At 40.5% G+C, this 22517-nt stretch overlaps 1 protein-coding gene across 2 annotated transcripts in view; it reads right to left on the bottom strand.

Annotated features, from left to right (window-relative positions):
• LOC130123449 (rho GTPase-activating protein 12-like) overlaps positions 1 to 22517 on the bottom strand; it is a 104164-nt gene extending 81647 nt beyond the window's left edge. For both annotated transcript variants that reach the window (XM_056292616.1, XM_056292617.1), the window contains exons 1-2: positions 22364 to 22517; positions 4619 to 5372 (exon numbers count right to left, since the gene is read on the bottom strand). In XM_056292616.1, coding sequence (XP_056148591.1) covers positions 4619 to 5299 — 681 coding nt within the window. In that variant the 5' untranslated portion in view covers positions 5300 to 5372; positions 22364 to 22517. The remainder of the gene's footprint in view (positions 1 to 4618; positions 5373 to 22363) is intronic.

Below are 22517 nucleotides of genomic sequence, written 5' to 3'. Positions count from 1 at the left end.
CCATACTGGAAGGGTAATCAAGAAGACATGCATGTTAGGGTTTATACGCCTGTCTGCGCCCCTGACCTGAGGTATGGCAAAGCCAACTGGAGTTGGTCCCCCGGGTGCTGCATGGTGGCTGCCCACTGCTCCTAGCTAGCTAGGATGGGTTAAATGCAGAGCATGATTTCCCCACGGGGATTAATAAAGTATATCAAAATCAAAAAAATAACAAAAAATCCTCCCTTGCATGATATTATCAAACTGCAATTACTGCAGTTTGCTGTATTGCCGTTTCCACTGGTGAAGCAAATACTTTCTTCAAACTTGAACTTATTATTTATTTATTACACAGCTTTGTTGAATCATCCACTCTGACTGTTCAATTAAGGTGTTCTATGGTGTGTTATTTCTGAATAACAGACGGCTTGAATCAAGCCTCTGTTTAACGTCCAATCTTATCACCCCACAGAGAGAAGCCTAGTCAATTTTGTTGCTTTTGTCTAATAATCTAATTAACTTGGTGACACAGTGTGTAATGTTCAGTTTAACATAAAATAATGCTTTGTCTTGGGATGCCCCGGTGGCTCAACTGGCAGAGCGTGTTCCACATCAGGCTGAGTCCTTACCGCAGTGGCCTGGGTTTGAACCCGGCCCAAGCCCTTTACTGCATGTCATCCCCTCTCTCTCTCCCCTGCCTTTCCTGTCTCTCTCTCTCTCTCTACTACCACTATCCAATAAAGGTGGAAATGCCACCAAAAAAAAAAAAAAAAAAACTTAAGAGAAAAAAAAAAGTTAAAAAAAAGGTCTGGAATAAAAAAAAATGCTGTCTTGCGGTAAGGCTGGAGTCAAAATGCCTGAAACCACTCATCGACAGGCACAGCTGGAACACAACTCGTAGTTATTTACTAGTAGCTGACAAGATGTAGTGTATTAGTTAGGGTTAGCTAGTGTTTTAATTTAGCCAGGGAATAGGGCTCTGCCGTTATATGTTGTAAGAGTCATGTTCAATAAAACCACCGGTGTGTGTAATCTTTCCCTTCTGTGCGTGCGTGTGTGTGTGTGTGCGTGCGTGCGTGTGTGTGCGTGTGTAGTTTTCAGGTGATTTGCCAAACTTGTTGTAGAGTTGTGATATGGCAGTTTCCTTTTGCATATCTGGCAAGATGTGCAATTGTTAGGCAGTTGTTGCAAATTGTGAAAGTTATTCCAGATGCATGACTTTATTGGCATCTTGCTAACCTAGCTGTAAGCCTGTCAAACGGTTCTGTCACAGGGCCTCACAGGTGAGCAACATTTTCACAGGTAGAGGAGAGCTGTGGTATAGATAAGGACTTTTTGAACTTTCAGAAAATCTGTCTGAGAAGAACTGATTTTGACTCATAATGAATGATGTCTGATCATTTCTTGGCTATTTTTGAAGGCGCAACAGGCCTTAAATAAATAAGTAAGTAAGTAAGTAAGTAAATAGGCAAGCATTTGATGACTGATTTTGGCATTGATTACTGTGGTGACATTCAACGCTTTGAAGGACTCAGGTCAGCCCTATTAATTATATTTTGTTACAAGTTATGTTAATTAAAGTTAAACTAGTCATTAAGCATTTGAATGTTGGACACATGAACTGGTTACATGTTGCATTCTATTCATTATAATTAGGAGGGAGATAAAAATGTCACTCTCCAACTTCAATATCCACTATTTGAAAAGAAAAAAAATAATACCTTACCAAAGTTATTGGTGGCAAAATGAAAAAAAAAAGAAAAGGTTGAGAGAAGTCCAAACATCTGTGCTTAAATTGTGTTTCACCTTACAAGGTTATTCCTGTTTTTGGAAAATCTGACTGACAATTTCTAATTACACAGTCTCTCAGAAATAGATACCCCTGGCATAGTGCACTCACTGGTTGTTGAAGGTTAACTTCAACAACCAGTTAACTTCCCCCTCTGTTGTTGAAGGTTAACTTCGACAACAGAGGGGGCAACTGAAGACTGTTGGAAGACAGTAATCCTTGGAGAAGGGTAATGATGCAAAGGGGAATCAATAATGCAGTGAAGCAGCAAATTAACACACTGAGTGTAGTCATTAAATGCACTGGAGAGGGGGAAAATGTCAGTGGGTAGAGTGACTAACCCACTTTGACCAGGGGTCTCAAGACATAAGCTCTAATGTATCCACTGATATCTGCTGTGCTCTGTCCTTTAATAATCAAGGATAGGAGGGTTTATGAAAAACTCAATACTTGCACTATTGAAGATTTGTGATTGTCATCAGCTCCACAAAAAGTAATCTGCATGCTACCAAATCCCTGGGCTGGCAGAGAAAATGTGGGCAGTGAAGGTCAATGACACACTGTCCTCTTCCTCAGTCTCTACTGCTATGGTGCCTTTGAGCAACACACTTATATCCCAAGTTTGTTGAAAGAGGGGTTTTTTCTATCACCAACTGTTGGAGTTAAGGTGATCAGTGTACGGTGCACATCGGTTTTGAACAGTGGTTGTGCAGGTCAGCTCCCGGTAACCATCAGAATCAGACTGGTTGTAGATGTAAATGTGTCTAACAGTAAAAGTGTAAAGGTTAAAAACAGTGTAATGAGAATGGCAGAGGGAGACTGGGACAGTGATGGGATAGTGTGGGGTTACTGAGAGAAGACTGCTCACAAAGTAGTGACAAAGCAGTTTCCAGTCTCAGCTCCAGCCCAGCAGATAAGAAAGTCAGTCTGCAGACACACTCGCCACAAGCTGATTGGCTGGCTACTTATCAAAGGGTTCTGAGAGAGCCAGCTGGCATGGAGGAACACAACACTGGCCAGAGTCTTGTAAATCACTGCAGAAGTGATATCCTAATTCATCATCCACCGTTTCCTTTCTGCCTTGGACCACCTATCCTGGCAAATGATAAATCAAATAGCATCTATCACCTTAGGGGGGGAAAAAAAAGAAAAACAATTTGTGGATGAGCATCTTTGACAGATAAAGTTGTAAAAGAGAAGAAACAAGAAGGGCTTAGAGAAACCAGGAAGCTGTGATTGACACCTGAGCTGCGATCATCAGCAGCATGCAGTCAAGACAAAGGAAAAACAAACAGCTCACAGAAACTGGGAAAGTTTCATTCCACTAAACCAGGAAGCAGTCAGCCAAGCCTGTGCAGGACATGCCCACCTTCCTACAAATGTGAACCCTGGATAATACATGGATCTAGCTGATAAAGTGATGATCAGCTAGCGAGAAACATGTCAACAACACTTCACTTAAATTCATCAAGAAATTGTCTATGACTACTTCACCACACTTACTACACTAGACCTACACTGACTCTCACCAAATATTATCTGCTTCTACTTTCTCAGTGCAACACATCAACTTGGTGTATTCATCTGAAGTTACACTACTACAAGATACATCAATCAGTTCTTATTGATTTGACCTGTTAAGTCCACCTTCATGAATGAGGGACGTAGAGGAGGTAATCGGTTAAAAGAAAGGCTGCTATTCCTTAAGGAAAGTGAGACACGTTCATTTAACATTACATGAAAGGTGAATGGTTTCACTGGTTTTAACCACTGGTTTTAGCATAACTGTTCTTGTAAAGCCCCCCCCCCAAATTGTACACACATGGTGGATTCAGTTTGTGAGTAACTGAATGAGAGTTCACGGGTGCTTTGCATCTTAAACAAGAAACACCTCACCCCCAAACAATAAATGCCAAGAAGCATGAGAATTTATCAGCCTACGCAGATGATGACAAGTAGAAAGGCAACACATCAGCGTTAGACAACTACACTCTCTGGGTAGACTTGTGAGAAGCTGGGATGTTGTGTTCTACTGTAGTTCTGCCAATTTCAGTCCAACTGACATCACAACCACTGTCCCCCTCATCTACACCCCTTTCTTCTCCTTTTTCAAAATGACAGTAGGAAAAAGGCTAAAAATGAGTTCGTAGTTTTTAAATGTAGCTTTGGGATTGGTGGCAGCACTAGACTGACGTAGTTTATGTCCTCTATCTGGCTTGTGTTCCCAAAACCAGATAGGCCAAAAATCTCAGTAACAAACCCCAGCAGTATCAACCAACTAGCAAGACTATTGCTTAACCAGAAGCCCCATCTTTGCTAGGATTCTACCAGCTGATACCTGGTCACTATGGATACATTTCCATGGAAATTATACCTAGAAATGGATTATTTACTTGGACAAGTGGGTAAATAGAGCCTTGGAACATAGGTTCTGCACAAAACCAGAGGTTACCAATCATGCATCCTCACTGTCAATCATTTATCCATACAGAGGTTGTAAGGAAACCGTCTCTGTTGTAATCTAAGTAGGGTAATAAAAAACTTGGCACGAAGGCTGAAGGGAAAGCTGCAGGTTGAGCAACACCAGTGCAGGTTTATCATCAGCAGTTCCATTTCTTTCATTCAATTGCACTGCCCATCCACAGCTGGAAACATGCCCCCCGCAAAAAAAAAAGGCTCTCTCAAGATAAGGATCTGCATTAACTGCAACATCCACTAGGACCGAATAAACCTGATTCTCAGAACCAACACACATATGTACATCCCAGACCACCAACCACACACATACCTCCAAACCATTCTACAAGAAACACTATTAATAGTCTTTAAAATCTGTTAAGCTGTCTTTACCTGGAGGTACTCTGTGGAACTGCTGCTTAGCTCATCTCCAGACTCAGAGTCGTTGGTGCGTCTCTCAGAGTTTTCCCCAGCAGAGTCACACTGCTGGGTGCTGTCCACGTCCAGGGGAGCCCTGACCAACTCTGGAGAGCGTGCACGGGCACGGGGCAGCGTGTTACACCCGCCCCTCTGGGCTGCCTGAGGGCCTCCTCCTCCATGAAGCAGGATCTCAGCCAGTGCTCGGTCGTGGTCTGAGGGGCTGCTAGGAACGTGGTGATAGTTGTTGTCTCTGGACTGGTCAAAGGGTGTGGAGGTAGAGGAGGGTGAGTGGCGGTAGCCAGAGTTGCTACGGTAAAGGTTCTCAGTGGTGTGTTCCAGGTCCAGAGTGTTGGGCTTATGCCGAACTGCGCCGCTGGTTTGAAAAGGGGCATTGATCGCACTTGCAGCAGGGAGGAGGATGGGTTTAGGTGGGGGCATGAGGGCCTTGCGGACCTCTCGCACATACTGTGCTGGTACATAGAAGGCTTTGGTCCCCTCCTCCTTCTTCACCTGCCACCAGTCCTCATTGGCCTTCTTGACTAGCATGTAACACTCCCCCTGTCGGATGGTGATAAGGCGGTCCTTGGACTTGTACTCATAGTCATACTCAACCTCGATGTAGATCTGGCCTGGGGCAATGGGCAGATCTGCCATGATGCCTCCGATTGTCCCCCTGGCAGCTCACGGCAGTAGGAGGGTCTTTGCCAGCATGGTTCACCAGGCAAGGCTGGAAAAGAAGACGGAGTGGTTTTTAAAAGTGAAGGTTTAATCAATACTCAATCCCACAAGGAATATGAAAGTACATGGATTCCCTTTTCATTCCCTGTCTCTTACAAAACACAAACACAGAGAACAATTTTATAAGCAGAGACACAAAGATGTTTGTTTTGTCTAAGGCTAATATTCTCCTAAACCAATGAACAAATGAACAAGATGCAGACTGAAAAGGTGTAATCCTATTCAACGGCTATACACAATCCAGCGCAAAGCTTCAAGGTTCAGAGGTGGTTGAGCAGAGAATAAGATTAAAAGGGAAGGAGGAGGCAGGGTTGTGACTCAACTTTTCTCTCTCAGTCATCCTCTCTCCCTGTCTGTGTATGCATCTGTCACTCTCTTCCAGTTTGCTGATCTTTGTCTGGTTTTCAATACACCGCACAATAACACCGACAGCTAGCCTAGCAGCAACTGAGGCATGCTGCTGTTGTGTGAAGAGATGACTCAAATTACTAACATACTTTCCTGCTGAGGCCACACACACACACACACATTCCTCACAATGTAAAGTGATCTCAGATACACCTTGAGCAAGCTAAGATTTCACAAGACTTCGTTTAAAGGAAAATGAACAGTGACGAAATAAATTTTGATTGATTGGTGCTTAAACCAAGCAGCATGTCATGAAGCTAAGCCAGTGTTTCATAAATTAGTGTTTGTGTATGTGTGAGTGAGTGAGTGAGTGAGTGAGTGAGTGAGTGAGTGAGTGAGTGAGTGAGTGAGTGGAGTGAGAGTGTAGTTGCTATCACTGATACCCAAGTTTCCTCCTTGGCTCATTCCCACTCATTAGCAGCAGCAGTTGTGATTTAAGAAGTGCTCTTATTTGAATGTTTGTATTAAGATGCAGAACAGCACAACCAAGAACTTCAAACATTAGAAAACCAAAATAAAAAATGCTGAAACCGAAATTTACAACCACAATGACCCTGAAAATTTACATAAATCTATCTGTCATGACAGCCAATTATGATAAATTAACAACTGACAAAGTGGCTAAAAGTGTAACGGACTAAAAATACAAACTATGATCAAGGGGAAAAAGTGGGTAAATTACTGGTCTGTAGGATAAAGAAAATGCAAGCTGAAAGAAAAGTTAATGGTCTTAAGTCACTATCTGGCAACTTAACTGTGGACTATGGACATTAGAGATAAATAATAATTTTAAAGATTTATAAATCGCTATACAAATCAGAATATACAGAAAATAGAAAAGCTCAGAACACATTTCTTGAGCAGTTGCATTTTCGGGCTATATCAGACGATGAAAAAATAACACTAAATAATCTAACAACAAAAGAACTTTGTGAAGCTATAGGGATATTAATAGCGGTAAAACGCCCACACCAGATGGGTTGAGTTTTACAAAACATCTAAAAGACAACTTGTAAGGCCACATCTTGACATGTATGAAGAATCTTTTATTGAAGGAACGCTCCCAGATTCATTAAGATTAGCAATAATAACCCTAATATCAAGGGGTCTAAGGGCATTTTCTCAATTTTGAAATATCTTCTTTAAGTCCCCTTTTAAATGGCAGTATATATGATACCCACGTGTTTCCTATCAAAATGTTCAGAACAATCTCAGTTATCTATGTGATGAGCTATAATTGACCTAGAGCATTGTGTAAAGAGATAATCTGGCCCTAAAGCTAAAAAATTTAAATTCTGATTTTAGAAATTCAAGTCTTTTGTGAAAACATACCTTTACTCATGTGGACGTATTGTTTTGGTGATTGAAATGGGTTTACCAAAGTTCACAAAAGTAGTGGAATATATGAATAAAATACATAAATGTATAATAAATGTCTAAAATGAAATTCTGTAATATCGTTTATTGACTAAAAGTGTTGTCTGTCACTCTACTTTCATCAAATGTTAGTGGGACTGAGACAAGGTGGGACTAAATAATGACTTCATATTTCATATCAAGCTTCATTGGATGTGTGCAAATAAAAAATGAGCATTACAACAGCTTCTTTTTTTTTCAAAAAAAGTGTTTTTCAAACCAAACACATTTAAAAAAAAACACACACAGCGTTCACATTATTTAGAAGAAAGCCACTTTTATTTTGTCATTGTACAGTTGTTCAGTTACAGTGACACTTGTTCTCTGTATTTACCCCATCCTATTGTACAGGAGCAGTAGGCAGCTGCAGTGCCCGGGGACCAACTCCAGTTCTTCTATCCATTGCCCAATATTTACATGTTTTCAGTTTGTCTTCTCATGTTGTAAAATAACACTAAAGCAAGCCATTATTAAATAATAAAACAATATATCTTGTATGAAACAACACAAGCCAGAACATAATGAACTGAAATACATTTAACCATTTCTGTAAGAATACAGTTTTCGATTTCCATGCCAAGCTGCAAAACAGTTTGATGCTTGCTGCAGTTCACTGGGCCTTGGCAGCTATAAATCCTCTCCGTAAAAAAGTTCCTTCAACATTCATTACAACTAATTTCATTGAAAGAAAGTTCCCACTCCCCTTCTCTCACTACTTTGCTGGCCGGGCTGGTGGTGATGGCTATTGTGGTGATGGCTTGAAAGATGTTTGCTAGGGTTCACTGTGCAGCTGTGAATCCTCTCTGTACAAAAAAAAAGAGTTTAGGACATTCACTACTACACATCACACACATAAATAAATAAAATTCAATGAAAGACCAAGTCTCATCTGTACAGAAAAGTATGACAAAATAGTCAATGGCGCCAAAACACATCCATTCATCTATGCTATTTTTAAGTGAAGCTCACTTTGACACAAGGAAATAAATTTTACACAGAGTAAACCTTTACTAATGGACAGTCAATTTTGTCAAAGTTCATGACTATTGATGCACAATTTTACGCATTACACACAGAAGCAGAATTTAGCCAAGATGGTTAAATGTGTGTGCAAAGTGCTCAATTATTGTGCTATTGCAGAACAGTTTTTGTAAAATAAATACACTTACCGATCTTCAAATGGATCCCTTTTATTTTCATGTTCCTCCTGAAAATCCAAATCAAACCCTTCAGACTCTGAAGCTGTCATCCTCGTCGCTGCTTTCCCAAATCCCTGCAAGAACTTCAACTCCTGTAAACCTCTTCACCATTTTTTTTGTCACTCTCCGATGACGACTGGATGAAAACTTGTTTTCAAGGTGATGGGTAAGTCCTTACTGGTTTCCTGAGTGTTGATTGGTTAGTTTCACACAAAATGTGGACAGACACCAGACACCGCACGGTGAGATGCAGATGACATGTGTCAAGCTAGCCTGCTAGCTCCATTTATGATTTCCTGAGTGTCAATTGGTTAGTTTCACACAAAATGTAGACGGATACATGAAACTTCCAAATATGCACAGAGAAGGCAGATGACGTGTGTGCCTACTCAACCTCCTATCTCTGGCTGTGAGTCACATACAATCTTGCAATAAGAATCACAAATGGAGACTACAGATTCTGTCAACATTTGAACCATATTTCTGTGCCGTATTATCACAAAGTTATTAATAGATTCCATTGCCTACCAACACAGGGATCACCACTTCGAATCCCTGCGTTATCTCCGGCTTGGTCGGGCATCCATGCAGACACACTTGGCCGTGTCTGCGGGTGGGAAGCCGAATGTGGGTATGTGTCCTGGTCGCTGCACTAGCACCTCCTCCGGTCAGTCGGGGCGCCTGTTTGGGGGGGGGGGGGGACTGGGGGGAGTAGTGTGATCCTCGCACACGTTAAGTCCACCTGGTGAAACTCTTCACAGTCAGGTGAAAAGAAGCGGCTGGCGACTCCACATGTATCGGTGAAGGCATGTGGTAGTCTGCAGCCCTCCGTGGATCAGCAGAGGGGGTGGAGCAGAGACCAGGATGGCTCAGAAGAGTGGGCTAATTGGCTGGATACAATTGGGGAGAAAAAGGAAAATTTTTAAAAAAAATTGATAGGAACATTAAAAAAAAAAAACACGGTACCGTATCCATTAACCCCAGAAGGTTGGTCTGTACGACAAACATTCAGTTGGTGGTTTGCTTTGTTTTAATGGGATGTGACACAAAAATACTTTGTAAAACGCTTTCTAGAAGATTAGATAAATATCTTCCTCAGCTGATACTGATTATCAAGGTTTTGTACAAAAAAGACAAAATTATTTATTATAATACTAGAAGAGTCTTGCATTTTAAATATATTACATGAGAAACAATACAAAAGACGCACCAATGGTATCAGTAGATGCATGTCAAGCATTCGGTTGACAGAATGGGGTTACCTTTTTGAAGCGCTCCCAAGATTTGGGTTATGTGAAACGTCTCTCAGATGGATTCAACTACTATACACAAACCCAACTGTTGAGATCCTAACTAATAATACCATCTAGAGACCCGTTAGTCTACAGAGAGCCACCCGACAGGGCTGCCCCTTTGTCTCCACTGCTATTCACATTGGCAATTGAACCTCTAGCCATGGCCATAAGAGCACATACAGACAGGAATATTGGGGGGACAGATAATCACATTTCTTTAAATGCGGATGATATATTTTTCCTGATAAATTTAAAAAAAATCGTATTCCCAATCTGATGAAGTTAACTGAACTTTTTGGAGGGATCTCTGGATATAAAATTAACAATTCCAAATCATCATTAATGTTTCTTAATGAGGAAGAAAGACAATCTCATAGGAAATACTCAATTTATAACAACTACTGAAGGTTTTAGGTAGTTGGGTGTTAAAAATCACTCCTGAACTCAATGAAATAATTCCAGAAAATTATGACCCCAATGAGCAACTGAAGCATGAAATCACTGGTCCAATTTGCCTATACTATCTAGTGTTGGACAAATAAATCGAATAAAAATGACTATTCTACCCAAATTTTTTATCAAGCACTCCCACCACCGACAAATTATTTGGTCGATTTATCTGAAAGGAAAGGAAACTAGACTCCACCTTAAGCTATTATATCTGCCTTATGAGAGGGGAGGGCTTCAACTTCCCAACCTTAGATGGTATTCTATAGCTGCCCAACTGACCTCAGCATCATATTATTTCTGTACAACAGCACCCCCAGCCTGAGTAAGCATTGGGCAGGAGTCGATTCCAGGTCTACCATTAAATTTGCATCTATAATCTTCGGCTATCAAGACCTTGAATAAACATACAAAAAATCCTGTTCTTAAAAACAGAATTTCAGTTCTGCATACTGCACACAAATATATACAGTGGTGTGAAAAAGTGTTTGCCCCCTTCCTCATTTCTTATTTTTTTGCATGTTTGTCACACTTAAATGTTTCAGATCATCAAACAAATTTAAATATTAGACAAAGATAACACAAGTAAACACAAAATGCAGTTTTTTAATGAAGGTTTTTATTATTAAGGGAAAAGAAAAATCCAAACCTACATGGCCCTGTGTGAAAAAGTGATTGCCCCCCCCCCCCCCCCCGGTTAAAACATAAATTAAGTGTGGTCTATCACATCTTTGGAAAGCTGAGTTCAATTTCTCTAGCCATACCCAGGCCTGATGACTGCCACGCCTCTTCTCAATCAAGAAATCACTTAAATAGGACCTGCCTGACAAAGTGAAGTAGACCAAAAGATCCTCAAAAGCTAGATATCATGCTGCGATCCAAAGAAATTCAGGAACAAATGAGAAACAAAGTAATTGAAATCTAGCAGTCTGGAAAAGGTTATAACGCCATTTCTAAAGCTTTGGGACTCCAGCGAACCACAGTGAGAGCCATTATCCACAAATAGCGAAAACATGGAACAGTGGTGAACCTTCCCAGGAGTGGCCAGCCGACCAAAATTACCCCAAGAGCGCAGCGACGACTCGTCCAAGAGGTCACAAAAGACCCCACAACAACATCCAAAGAACTGCAGGCCTCACTTGCCTTAGTTAAGGTCAGTGTTCATGACTCCACCATAAGAAAGAGACTGGGCAAAAATGGCCTGCATGGCAGAGTTCCAAGACGAAAACCACTGCCGAGCAAAAAGAACATAAAGGCTCGTCTCAGTTTTGCCAGAAAGCATCTTGATGATCCCCAAGACTTTTGGGAAAATACTCTGTGGACTGACGAGACAAAAGTTGAACTTTTTGGAAGGTGTGTGTCCCGTTACATCTGGCGTAAAAATAACACAGCATTTCAGAAAAGGAACATCATACCAACAGTAAAATATGGTGGTGGTGGTGTGATGGTCTGGGGCTGTTTTGCTGCTTCAGGACCTGGAAGACTTGCTGTGGTAAATGGAACCATGAATTCTGCTGTCTACCAAAAAATCCTGAAGAAGAATGTCCAGCCATCTGTTCATGACCTCAAGCTGAAGCGCACTTGGGTTCTGCAGTAGGACAATGATCCAAAACACACCAGCAAGTCCACCTCTGAATGGCTTAAGAAAAACAAAATGAAGACTTTGGAGTGGCCTAGTCAAAGTCCTGACCTGAATCCAATTGAGATGCTGTGGCATGACCTTAAAAAGGCAGTTCATGCTCGAAAACCATCTAATATGGCTGAATTACAACAATTCTGCAAAGATGAGTGGGCCAAAATTCCTCCACAGCGCTGTAAAAGACTTGTTGCCAGTTATCGCAAACGCTTGATTGCAGTTGTTGCTGCTAAGGGTGGCCCAACCAGTTATTAGGTTTAGGGGGCAATCACTTTTTCACACAGGGCCATGTAGGTTTGGATTTTTTTTTTCCCTTAATAATAAAAACCTTCATTTAAAAACTGCATTTTGTGTTTACTTGTGTTATCTTTGTCTAATATTTAAATTTGTTTGTTGATCTGAAACATTTAAGTGTGACAAACATGCAAAAAAATAAGAAATGAGGGAGGGGGCAAACACTTTTTCACACCACTGTAGGTGACATGTCTGTATTGTCCCAGTTTACTCCTATTTGGGGTAATGAACAGTTTACATTTGGTAGAAAGGATGGAGGATTTAGATCATGGAATATAAAAAGGTATACAGAGATAATACTTGTAAAATATAGTTGCAAGCAGCAATGAGGGAGCCAAGCAATCCAAGCACATCCCAAGAAAGGCGTCCCAAGTCTGTATACCAAGTTTGGTGTCAATACATCAAAGTGTTGCTGAGATATGCTTTCAGTTCTTGTTTGGCAGATTTGCTGCCAAATTCAATTACAGACAAACGGTTTCAAAAATCCATCTGATAACTTTTGTGAGGCTTGGTCTGAAGAATATCTGTGACAAGTTGGCCTGGCGACCTGTCCAGAGTGTCTCCCCGCCTGCCGCCCAGTGACTGCTGAGATAGGCTCCAGCATCCCCATGACCCTGAGAGCAGAAAAAGCGGTTTGGATAATGGATGGATGGATGGGCAAACGTGGCCTGGGAAATTTTTTCAAACATCTCGATAAAATCCAATATGGCTGACACATCAATTAGGTTGATATGACAAGTTGCCATGTCTCAGACTTGGGACCTCCCACAGTTATAACATAAGACATGTGAATCAGTTATTTAAAGCAAACATATCAACAGTTGTTAGCAAAAACACATGTTTGCTTATTGCAGCGCCTCCCAGTGAAAACAGAATGACAATTTCTTTTTTACACATCCTCAGGAAGGCGTCCCAAGTCCAAAGAATCCGACAGCACTTCATTTTTGAAAATCGGGCATATGGCCACTGGCGTAACATATTTATTATGGGCCCTGGTGCAAGCAACCCTCGTAGACCCCCCCCCCCCGTCTCTCTCTCACTCGCTCACACACACACACACACCACCACCACCATAGGTGGGTTTAGTAAGTAATTTTAGTAATTTATTTGTACAGCACCTTTCACAGATATACAATCACAAAGTGCTTCACAGCATAAAATATAACAAATAAAATAGAAATATCAAAGTAACAGACAAAGTTTACACAGATTAGTTATTGTAAAGGTCAGTACGTCAAAGATTGGCTACACTTCAGAACCACGGAGAGCGGAAGCAACACGGACAGAGTTCGGAAACCTAAACAGAAGGTCTCTAAATCAAATCAGTAGACAAGGCAATGAAACAAGTCAACAAAGCAACTAGGCTGTAATATAGCTAATAGCCTTGTCATTCGACAGTAACGGGAGCACACATCAGACTCAAAACCTAGTAGATTGCATGGTTTGGCACGCACGCAGCACACATTGCAGCTTTCCTTTTTTTCCTTGCTCTCCTTCATCTTTTTACATCCACTTTTATATGTGTAACTAATGCTTGCTTGCTTGATTTTATTTTTCTAACGTTACTTAGGTAGGCTAGATAGGTAAACGATATTGCGCGCGCTAAACAAGCTATCATCACATGCTCAAAACAGACACGTAACATTGGACTAGGACAATGCATACAGAAATATTGACGGGCCCCCCTAGCGACAGGCCCTGGTGCCACTGCACCGGCTGCACCACCTATATTTACGCCAGTGCATATGGCTCAAAAGTTACATGCATGAACATAACTCCAAATTTGACCTGTTAGTGGTGCTAGTGCTCTGGATGCACGGACATGTGACTTGTTAAAAAGAATCATGGGACTGTCCCCAGTAAGTGTGCCAAATTTCACAACTTTTTACCTTATGGTTCTAGGGCTGCCACAGACACCCTAGCCAGGAGAAGAAAAAGAAGAGAACATGATGATGCATAATAACAAGAAAAGGTAGAAACACGTAGGAGGCCAATTTAGAAGGGAGGGCCACGAATTTAAATATTACAGCATATTGTTACAATTGGTTTTACAATTTCACTGTCTATGGGAATGTCCAAAGATTCAAAACTTCTGGAGGGATTTTATAAAATGTTTGTCAGAGATGTTTAATATCAAAGTCCCTTTACATGTCAAACTCTGTGTGCTTGGAATATATCGGAGGGACTTTATACCAAAGTTATTTTAGTGTTGTATTTTTCCATTAGTTTTTATTTTTATTCCACTTTTAATTTTTGCTTTCAATTCAGTTTAGTTTCAGTTAGTTTCCAGTGTGAGTTTGCTCATTTCATTTTAGTTTTTTATAAATGAATAATTATAATATAAATAATTTATAAATGTTTAGTTTTAGTTTGGTTTTTATTAGACTAAGTCTTAGTTTTAGGTTTTTGGTTTTTTTTTATTATTATAATTTGGGGGATATTTTTCAGGGGCAAGATTTAATAAGTTCAGAAGAGTTATTTTTGACTTTGAGTCATGTAGACATCCCAGTCTCAAACATATGCACCAATGCTTCCTCATGCTTGCTGTGTTGACAAATTTGACCAAATTAACAAAAGACTAAAACTAAAGACATTTTCTGCGTATTTGTTTTTTACTTTATTCTAGTTAGTGCTGTAAGTACACAATATTGTCTCAGTAAGTTTTCATTTTCTCCAAAAGTCTATTTTTCATTTCAGTTAACTACATGCCCCCCCCCACACACACACCTAGTTATAGTTTAGTTTCAGTTAACTATTATAACCTTGCTATAGATAAACATCGGAACAGACTAAGCTTTTGGACTTTGGACTTCTTCGAGCCAGGAGAGCTATTGCACTATGTTGGACGAGCATGGACACTCCATCATTGAGAATATGGATAAGGGAGCGTTCGGACTGTGTTGGTCTGGAAAGACTAACATTGCTAAGAGCAGGTGGAAAGACTTTGTTCAGCTCTGGGAACCATACATGAATATCAATAAAGATGAAAATATAGGCTTTACCTGAAAGGAAATAGTAAACAATGTAAGAAATATTTTATTTGTATTCTATCCAATATCGGTGCAAGCTGGGTGTGTGTGTGTGTGTGTGTGTGTGTGTGTGTGTGTGTATTACTGGTCCCAAATTGTTGTACGTATTGTTACTGTATGTTTCTTTGACAGGATGTTATAACATAAGAAAATGTCAAGAAACATATTGTGGGGGGGGCCAACGGGGAGGGCTGTCCTCATCTAGATGAAGGGGAAGTTGTTCAAATCGTAGCAGTAAACATGACAATGCCACAACCCCACCCACCCTTCCCACATCCACTTCACCCTTCTACCCTCCGGCAGGAGGTACCAGAACAACCGTGCTGCCTCCACCAGACTATGCAACGGTTTCATTCCTCAGGCTGTGAGGTTCCTCAACAGCCTGAACACTTAGACCTTCCATAAAATGACTTTTTGACCGTCTTACTCACTGTCCAGGCCAGGTGTGCTTGTGATGTTTAGGTCTATGAAGTAATTCTTGTTTTTAATTTTTTACTATTTTTTGTGTGTTATTTATTTTTATGTGGCACTGAGGTCTTTGTGAAACGTAATTTTGTTCCCTTGTATGTATGAGACGTGTATATAAGTACGGCGGCCGAGAAGTGCAAACAAAATTACGAAGGTGAAAACAAATTTACAACGTAAAAACAAATTTACAAAGTTACAAATTAAATTTACAAAAGTAAAAACAAATTTATAAAGCAAAAAACAAATTTACTTTTGTAACTTTGTTTGTAACTTTGTAAATTTGTTTTCACTTTCGTAATTTTGTTTGCACTTCTCGGCCACCGTATATAAGGCAATGACAAATAAAAGCAGTCAAAGTCTCGCTTGCCAGTGGCCCTGTTCACACCTGGCATTAAAATGCATCTTGGGTGATCCTATAACAAGTGGGCAGCTCCAAATACGTCAGTTCACACCTGGCATAAGAATGCATCTCTACTTGCGTCTCGAGTGACCACTTGTGATTGGATCTCACTTCCCCGCTCTATATGCAAATAAACAAGCACATCATTTCCATTTGCAAAGAACAAATGTGTTGTTTTTAATCGGCGGAAGGCAGCAATGCACTTTGGTGCAGCATACTGTTGTGGCTTCGTATTGTGTCGCACATTAATGGTCTTTCAACGGGGAGCAATTTATGTGCCTAAGTAATTCATCTTCAATGAGAGCCGAGCGGGCAGATAGGGAGGTGTGGGCAATCTGTCAGGTGTAGCGACTAGGGATGGGTATCGTTAGGATTTTATCGATACTACTACTCTTATCGGTACTGCTTATCGGTTCGGTACTTTGTCGATACTCTTATCGGTTCTTTTTGATTATTATGCAAGAAAAAAAGACACTTAATTAAGAACAGAATCGACATTGCTTTATTATTCTATTATATAACTTTATATAAATATAAACAAATATTATTTATTCAGCAGCAACAGCAGCAGCAATGTTTTAAATGCGTCTGAATTATAGACTTTATAATCAACATTCAACAACAACAAATAAGATAAAAAATAAAAGTAGATAAAGATAAAGAAAAAAATATATAAATATTAAAAATAAATTTTTACAGCAAAAGGCTAACGGAAGTTCAAACAAACAAGAACCTAGAACATTATCCTAACAGTTCTTCTGCAGAAAAATCAACATATCTGCCTTCTCCGGCAGGAGTCGTGATCTCTCCTGACTTATAGTGTCCCCGGCTATTAGCCTAGCTAACTCCGTATCTATGGCTTATATATTTGTAGCTAAACAATTAGCTAAGCAATTATATTTTATTTATTAGCCTATTCGTAATAATTCGTTATTAGCCTAGTTAACTCCGTATCTATGGCTCATACATACCTGCAGTGGATGTGGATGGAACACTACGAGCAAAGCAGTCGAAAACTCCGCATTTCTGCAGATTAATACCATGTTTCGACAAAAGATGTTTCGACAGATTGCTTGTATTGCCACCCTTACTGGCAAATGATTTGTTGCACTTGTGGCAACGAGCGTTGTTGTCATTGACTTTTGAAAAATATACCCAAACTTTTGAACGTTTAGTTCTCTCCGCCATGATGAGCACTTGAGCAGAGCTGTCTGTGCGTGTGTGAGCGAGTGTGTGGAGCACAGCACAGCCCCGCCCCTCGCGCAGTAAGAGAGAGAGACAGAGAGATGGAGAAAACGGCAAACAAGATTATGTTCGCGACGTTTAAATTCCTCGAAAAACACAATTGCCACAATATAAATCTCACTCCATGATTTCTCGAGTACCTACCGACTACCGATAGCAGAACCGAAAACGTCGGATCTTAAAAATGCTCCGGTTTTTACTAATTTAGAACCGGTTCCCGTTTAGAACCGGGTTTCGGGGGGCATCCCTAGTAGCGACAAGCGGGCGCAATCCTGTGAAACTGTCACAATCATGCTCATCTCACACACATGCCTTCCACCAAATCATCACTGTCTTAATCCATGTAGACTAGGTGTATATAACAATGTATACACAAAAATAATTCTGTGTAAAGATGTTATGCATGTTTTATGTTATTATGTAACTATGGCACATAATTTTACATAATCAAGAAATAGGCTTGAATCTCCCAGTACATGCTAGTTGCCCTCTTGACATTGAGGGAGGTCTATGCTGCAAACTAGCTTGTTTAGCAGCCCTCTAAAAGCCCAAATATGTAATGAAAATCTGTAGCAAATGGTACGCTTTCATTACAGTACTCACTAGTATTTTGTAATAAAAGATATATTGGGGGATTCATGGCAAATGGTGCATCCTATCTTGGAACAAATTTTGCTATGTTTTGTAGTCATCTAGATTGCTCCGGCTGATTCAAGAAGAGGCTGTTTGTTCGGTGTCTGAACATCTGTATCCGTTTGCTCAGAGGGGACATTTGATAAGGTCATTATAGATTTGTTTTCTTCTTTTTTTTCCCTGCAGAAATATGTAATTCTTCTCCTTTCTGGGTTACATATCTGTGAAAATAAATAAATCCCACCCGCCTGTAAGGCAGCTTGAAAATTATTATTACTGGCCAACAGCATGATCATGACAAGGCTTGGCACCACATCAAGGCTGACCTTATCAACCTATGACTTCCTAATTCAGTTGTCTGACCAGACTGGAAGAAGTCTCTGCCATTTCTATTTCTATCTAATCCTCATTCTGAAGACAAGCTACCTTAAGTGAGTTAACCGGGAAGAGGGCTACACATTTTCACATGAGGTTAGAATGTGATTTAAGTTTCCACAGTTAATAATTATAGAATCAGCAACATATGTATGTGTGTGTGCATATATATATATATATATATATATATATATATATAAAACATACCCACTGTGGGTAGAAAGGGTCAGAAGGCGCAATAAAGTGCAACATGTGCAGTGAATTGCTCCTCAGATGAGATCAAGATGGTGTGACGTTCAACTGCCACAATATGTTGTGCTCATATTTTTATCTGTGTTTCATACAAGTAAACCACCAAGTCAAATTCCTTATATGTGAAAACCGACTTTGCGACAAAGACAGATGTGGATTCAAACCATCAAGATATATATACAACAACCACGATCATAGAATCAAGCAAAACACTAACTGTTATCCGTTTATGAATAACTTCGCAACCTTCCTGTAACATTTCAGCTTTCTTACACAGTTCAATGAGAGGAGTGAGACAGATACTATCTGTGCCCTCTTGTCAAGTGAATGCTCTACTGAACACAATCTGTCATGGTGCTGCACTTGGACCACATTTAACAGCTTTGTTGTGCATCTGGCAATAGCTTAGTGGTTAAGACCCACCACCTTTGCAACCACAGACACCACTTCAGGATTTCAGATAAACACTCGTCTGAGACAACTACTTTTTTTGGTAGAATGATAATGTATTTAACAAATACTCGTCCTGGTGACAACCAGGGATTGCAGCCAGCTTTGTGATGCCACAAGCTCATATCTATTGAAGCTCAGCAATAAAGCCTCATCATGCAATGCCTTCATCTGCGCACCGCAATTTTGACATTCACTGTTTCGTTTCAGTAACTACCCGCTACTAAGAAGTTGTTAAGTTCAGTGTTATTTTCATCTATTAAAACAATACAGTTCTCACCCACTAAAAACATCCTCAAAGAAAAAAACAATCTGAATATTTCTCACAAAGTAATGACAAAGACCAACAACTCTAAAGATGGAAAATTAAATGAAGAGACAGCAAAAAGACCTGAGTCAGTACTAACTCATTCTTTACAGATACGCTTGAGGACAAACACTAAAGAGTTTTTGAAAAGCAAAATGAAATCACCAGTTTTATGGTCAGTAAGGAGAAAGCTGTTTCAGCGCTTGATAAAGAACAGTGGTTGTACAACTTATATTTACTGTTTAACATAATGGAACTTCTTAAAAGACGCCAAGTGAAAATCACACATATGGATGATAATCAAAAATGAGAATATGCATTGAAAGACTTGTGAGCAAAATGTTGTATGAGGGAAACCCAGGTGCAATACATTTGTTTTCTGCACTTCTTGATTTGTCAGGGGGGGGTGGATAGTTACAACTTTCCCTTGACTAAAATACATGCACAAATTAAACAAAGATGTATACTACTGTATAACATACAGAGCCCTGAAGCTTCAACTTGGGATTCTCCTTTTTTTCCTTCAGGGTGCCTGTGTGTGATGCATGTTCAGAGGGTCCTATTTGAATGAACAAAAGTACTCTAATGATATACAGCAAATCATCCCACAGGTCAGAAATGAAAGAGAAATTTTTGAATGGTTCATTCAAAATTGGCAACTGCCCAGAACTTCATAACTGACCTTATATCAAAAAAGGGCACAAGTTGTCCAATGGGAGCCTGGGAACAATCTTCAGCTACATGCCTATGGATAAATATTATTTGATATTATACTATTCTATATAGCTACTGATATGTGTATGAACTGTTGTAACAAGGTCTTTTTTCTTTTCTTTTTTTACTTCGGGAGAAAACATTTTGGCCAATAAAGTTTTTGTTGATATTTGTTTCATTTCATTCATTACATTGCAAGCAACAGAAACATCAAAAATAACATAATGACACTGAAATGTCACAAAGCTCTTTGTATGAAGAGAGGACGACCATGATTTCTGGTAGGACAGCTAAAATGGTCCACTGACCGCTTATCTTTTTCTGTTAATCTGAAGGCGGCCTGTTAATTACAGCCACTACTGCAGGTAGACAAAAGTCCTACTCTGCTTCCTTTAAAGTCCTCTTTATGCAACAATTTCACCCACTACAATTTTGCTTGAACCAAAAAAGTACCAATCTGAGAGACGGTTTGACACTTGTTGATTCAGCGGTTCATATCAAGGTGGGACAGACCTCCCACTACACCGAGCGACAGACCACGTAAACATGAATTCTCGTTTCCAACAATGCTTGGTGGTGTAGTTAAAGAAGAAAGGGGGGGCATACCAAACACAATCACACATGCCCTCTTGGGAGATACCCAGTGCAACCAGTTTTGCACTGTCGGCCATTGGAAGATGCTCAACACATCTGCCGTCTACTGCCAGCAACTATGCAGCAGCTCCCCTGAAGCAGTTAAAAGCTACATGTCTTGCTCAAAGCTCACCTCGACATTAGCTGCTGAGGAGGGGTGAACATGGCTCATTCACTTCCCACTGCCAAGTAAACTATCATTACATATCCCACCTGCCGTAGCAACAAGTACTTACTGAAGAGCACAAACTGATAAAGACTTCAACGTGCAAATCAGAAGGCCCACTTGCATTTGCTGATAGTGATGAGACTTACAAGATGGGTGGGGTGAGAGGTCTCAGAGACAGCATGGCCAGGAATACCAACCAACTGTAATGAGAGATAGCGGACAAGAACCAAGCCAAAAGGGAGAAGCAAGTGGGAAGCAGTGCAGGCACGTGTCAGACTACATGATAATTAAAGTGATATGGAGGGTGCGCTGATGTCAGCATGTAGCCAACACACCCACCCATTTTCTCCCTCTTCAGCAATGCAGAATGCAATGCCTCAGAAGTAGATCTTGATATGCGCTTATAAAAGGTATAGGCTCTGCTGGGCCTCAGGTGTCTCGTGGTAGCAGAATTCAAACTGCTCCTTGAAAGAGCTGGAATATCAACAACTACCTTTACTTAATTTTTTTATAGACCTAGTCTACTTTAGATTAACGCCTTTTTTCATTGAGTCTTTTAGAGCAAGAGACAGACAGACAGACAGACAGACAGACATTCATTCATCCATTCATTCAACTGGAGAGATATGAAGAAAGAAGAGTCAAGCGTCTTGGGCCTGTGGGTGGGTATGAAAATATGGCCATAAATCACAGTTGTAGTGTAAAAAGGGCAACCTTATGGAGTCATTCTAACATATGGCTTAGTAAAGCAGAATGAGTCAGTAAGTATATTATAGCACAGGCACAAGTTCAGGCCCCCTTTGTGAGAATTAAACCTGTTCAAGTTCTGTTCTTCTGCATCACTCTTTTGGGTGTAGCGACACAAAATATAGGTCTCCGCTGTCCTAAACAGCTTGTTTCAAAGTAGCCTGCCCTAGTTAGGCAACTCGCACCACAAATTCCCTCAAATGTGCCCAAATAGGCCAAGCTCATCTCCCTAAGGTCCTCAGCTATTGACCGAGCCGCAATCTGTTATAGCCTATATACACATCCGACAAACTAAAGCAGGTTGTGGCTCGCTGGACAGTTACTGAAACCCCATAAAGAAGCCACAATACACACTGAAAAAGGTACAGTGTCTTTGAAAGATTAACAATTTGCAGTCACTGAAAATAACAGGTCCGGTTTAGGGACACTTGTCTAGCCACAATTCATCATCACCTCCCACACTGGACGTTTACACCAAGACAACCTCTAGATCTGACCTCATTGAGATGTACAAATTCTTGTATCTTGGCCGAGTGTCGTCTCATAAGGTTAGAGGTTACGTTGTGCCAAACCCTGCCTGTGTTGGCGACTTGTGGGATCAAGGAAATTACACAGCTGGTTGACTTCATTAAGGCAAAACGGTGTAAGAAACTTCCAAGCTTCAAAGTTTTAACTTATTTGAATAGACAGTCTGTCTCGATACTCAACAGCAACTAGCCAGTCTCTCAGTTTAAGCTGAGCGTCGAAGTAAAATCAAGGTTCAGTTAGTTACACGCTGTGGCTAACCTTAGCAAGGGAATTAGCTTTCGGCTAGGGGTTTGCCAACGTCATGGGAATACTGGGAAGTTAAGTCAAACACAAACCTCCTCCTCTACCTCCTCCAGATCCCGTCCTCCGAGGGGGGGAAACGAGACGAGTTTTCTTCACTGTAGCGAGAGAGAAAAATGTTGGTTCCCAAACTTTTTTCCCCTCTTTCTGCTGCCACCTCCACCGTCGAAGCCCTGAATTTCCCCGCTG

The sequence above is a fragment of the Lampris incognitus genome, chromosome 14 (genome assembly GCF_029633865.1).
Source record: "Lampris incognitus isolate fLamInc1 chromosome 14, fLamInc1.hap2, whole genome shotgun sequence".
Taxonomy (NCBI): domain Eukaryota; kingdom Metazoa; phylum Chordata; class Actinopteri; order Lampriformes; family Lampridae; genus Lampris; species Lampris incognitus.
The sequence above is the reverse complement of the archived record's forward strand: the minus strand, read 5'-3'. Positions and strand labels throughout refer to the sequence as shown.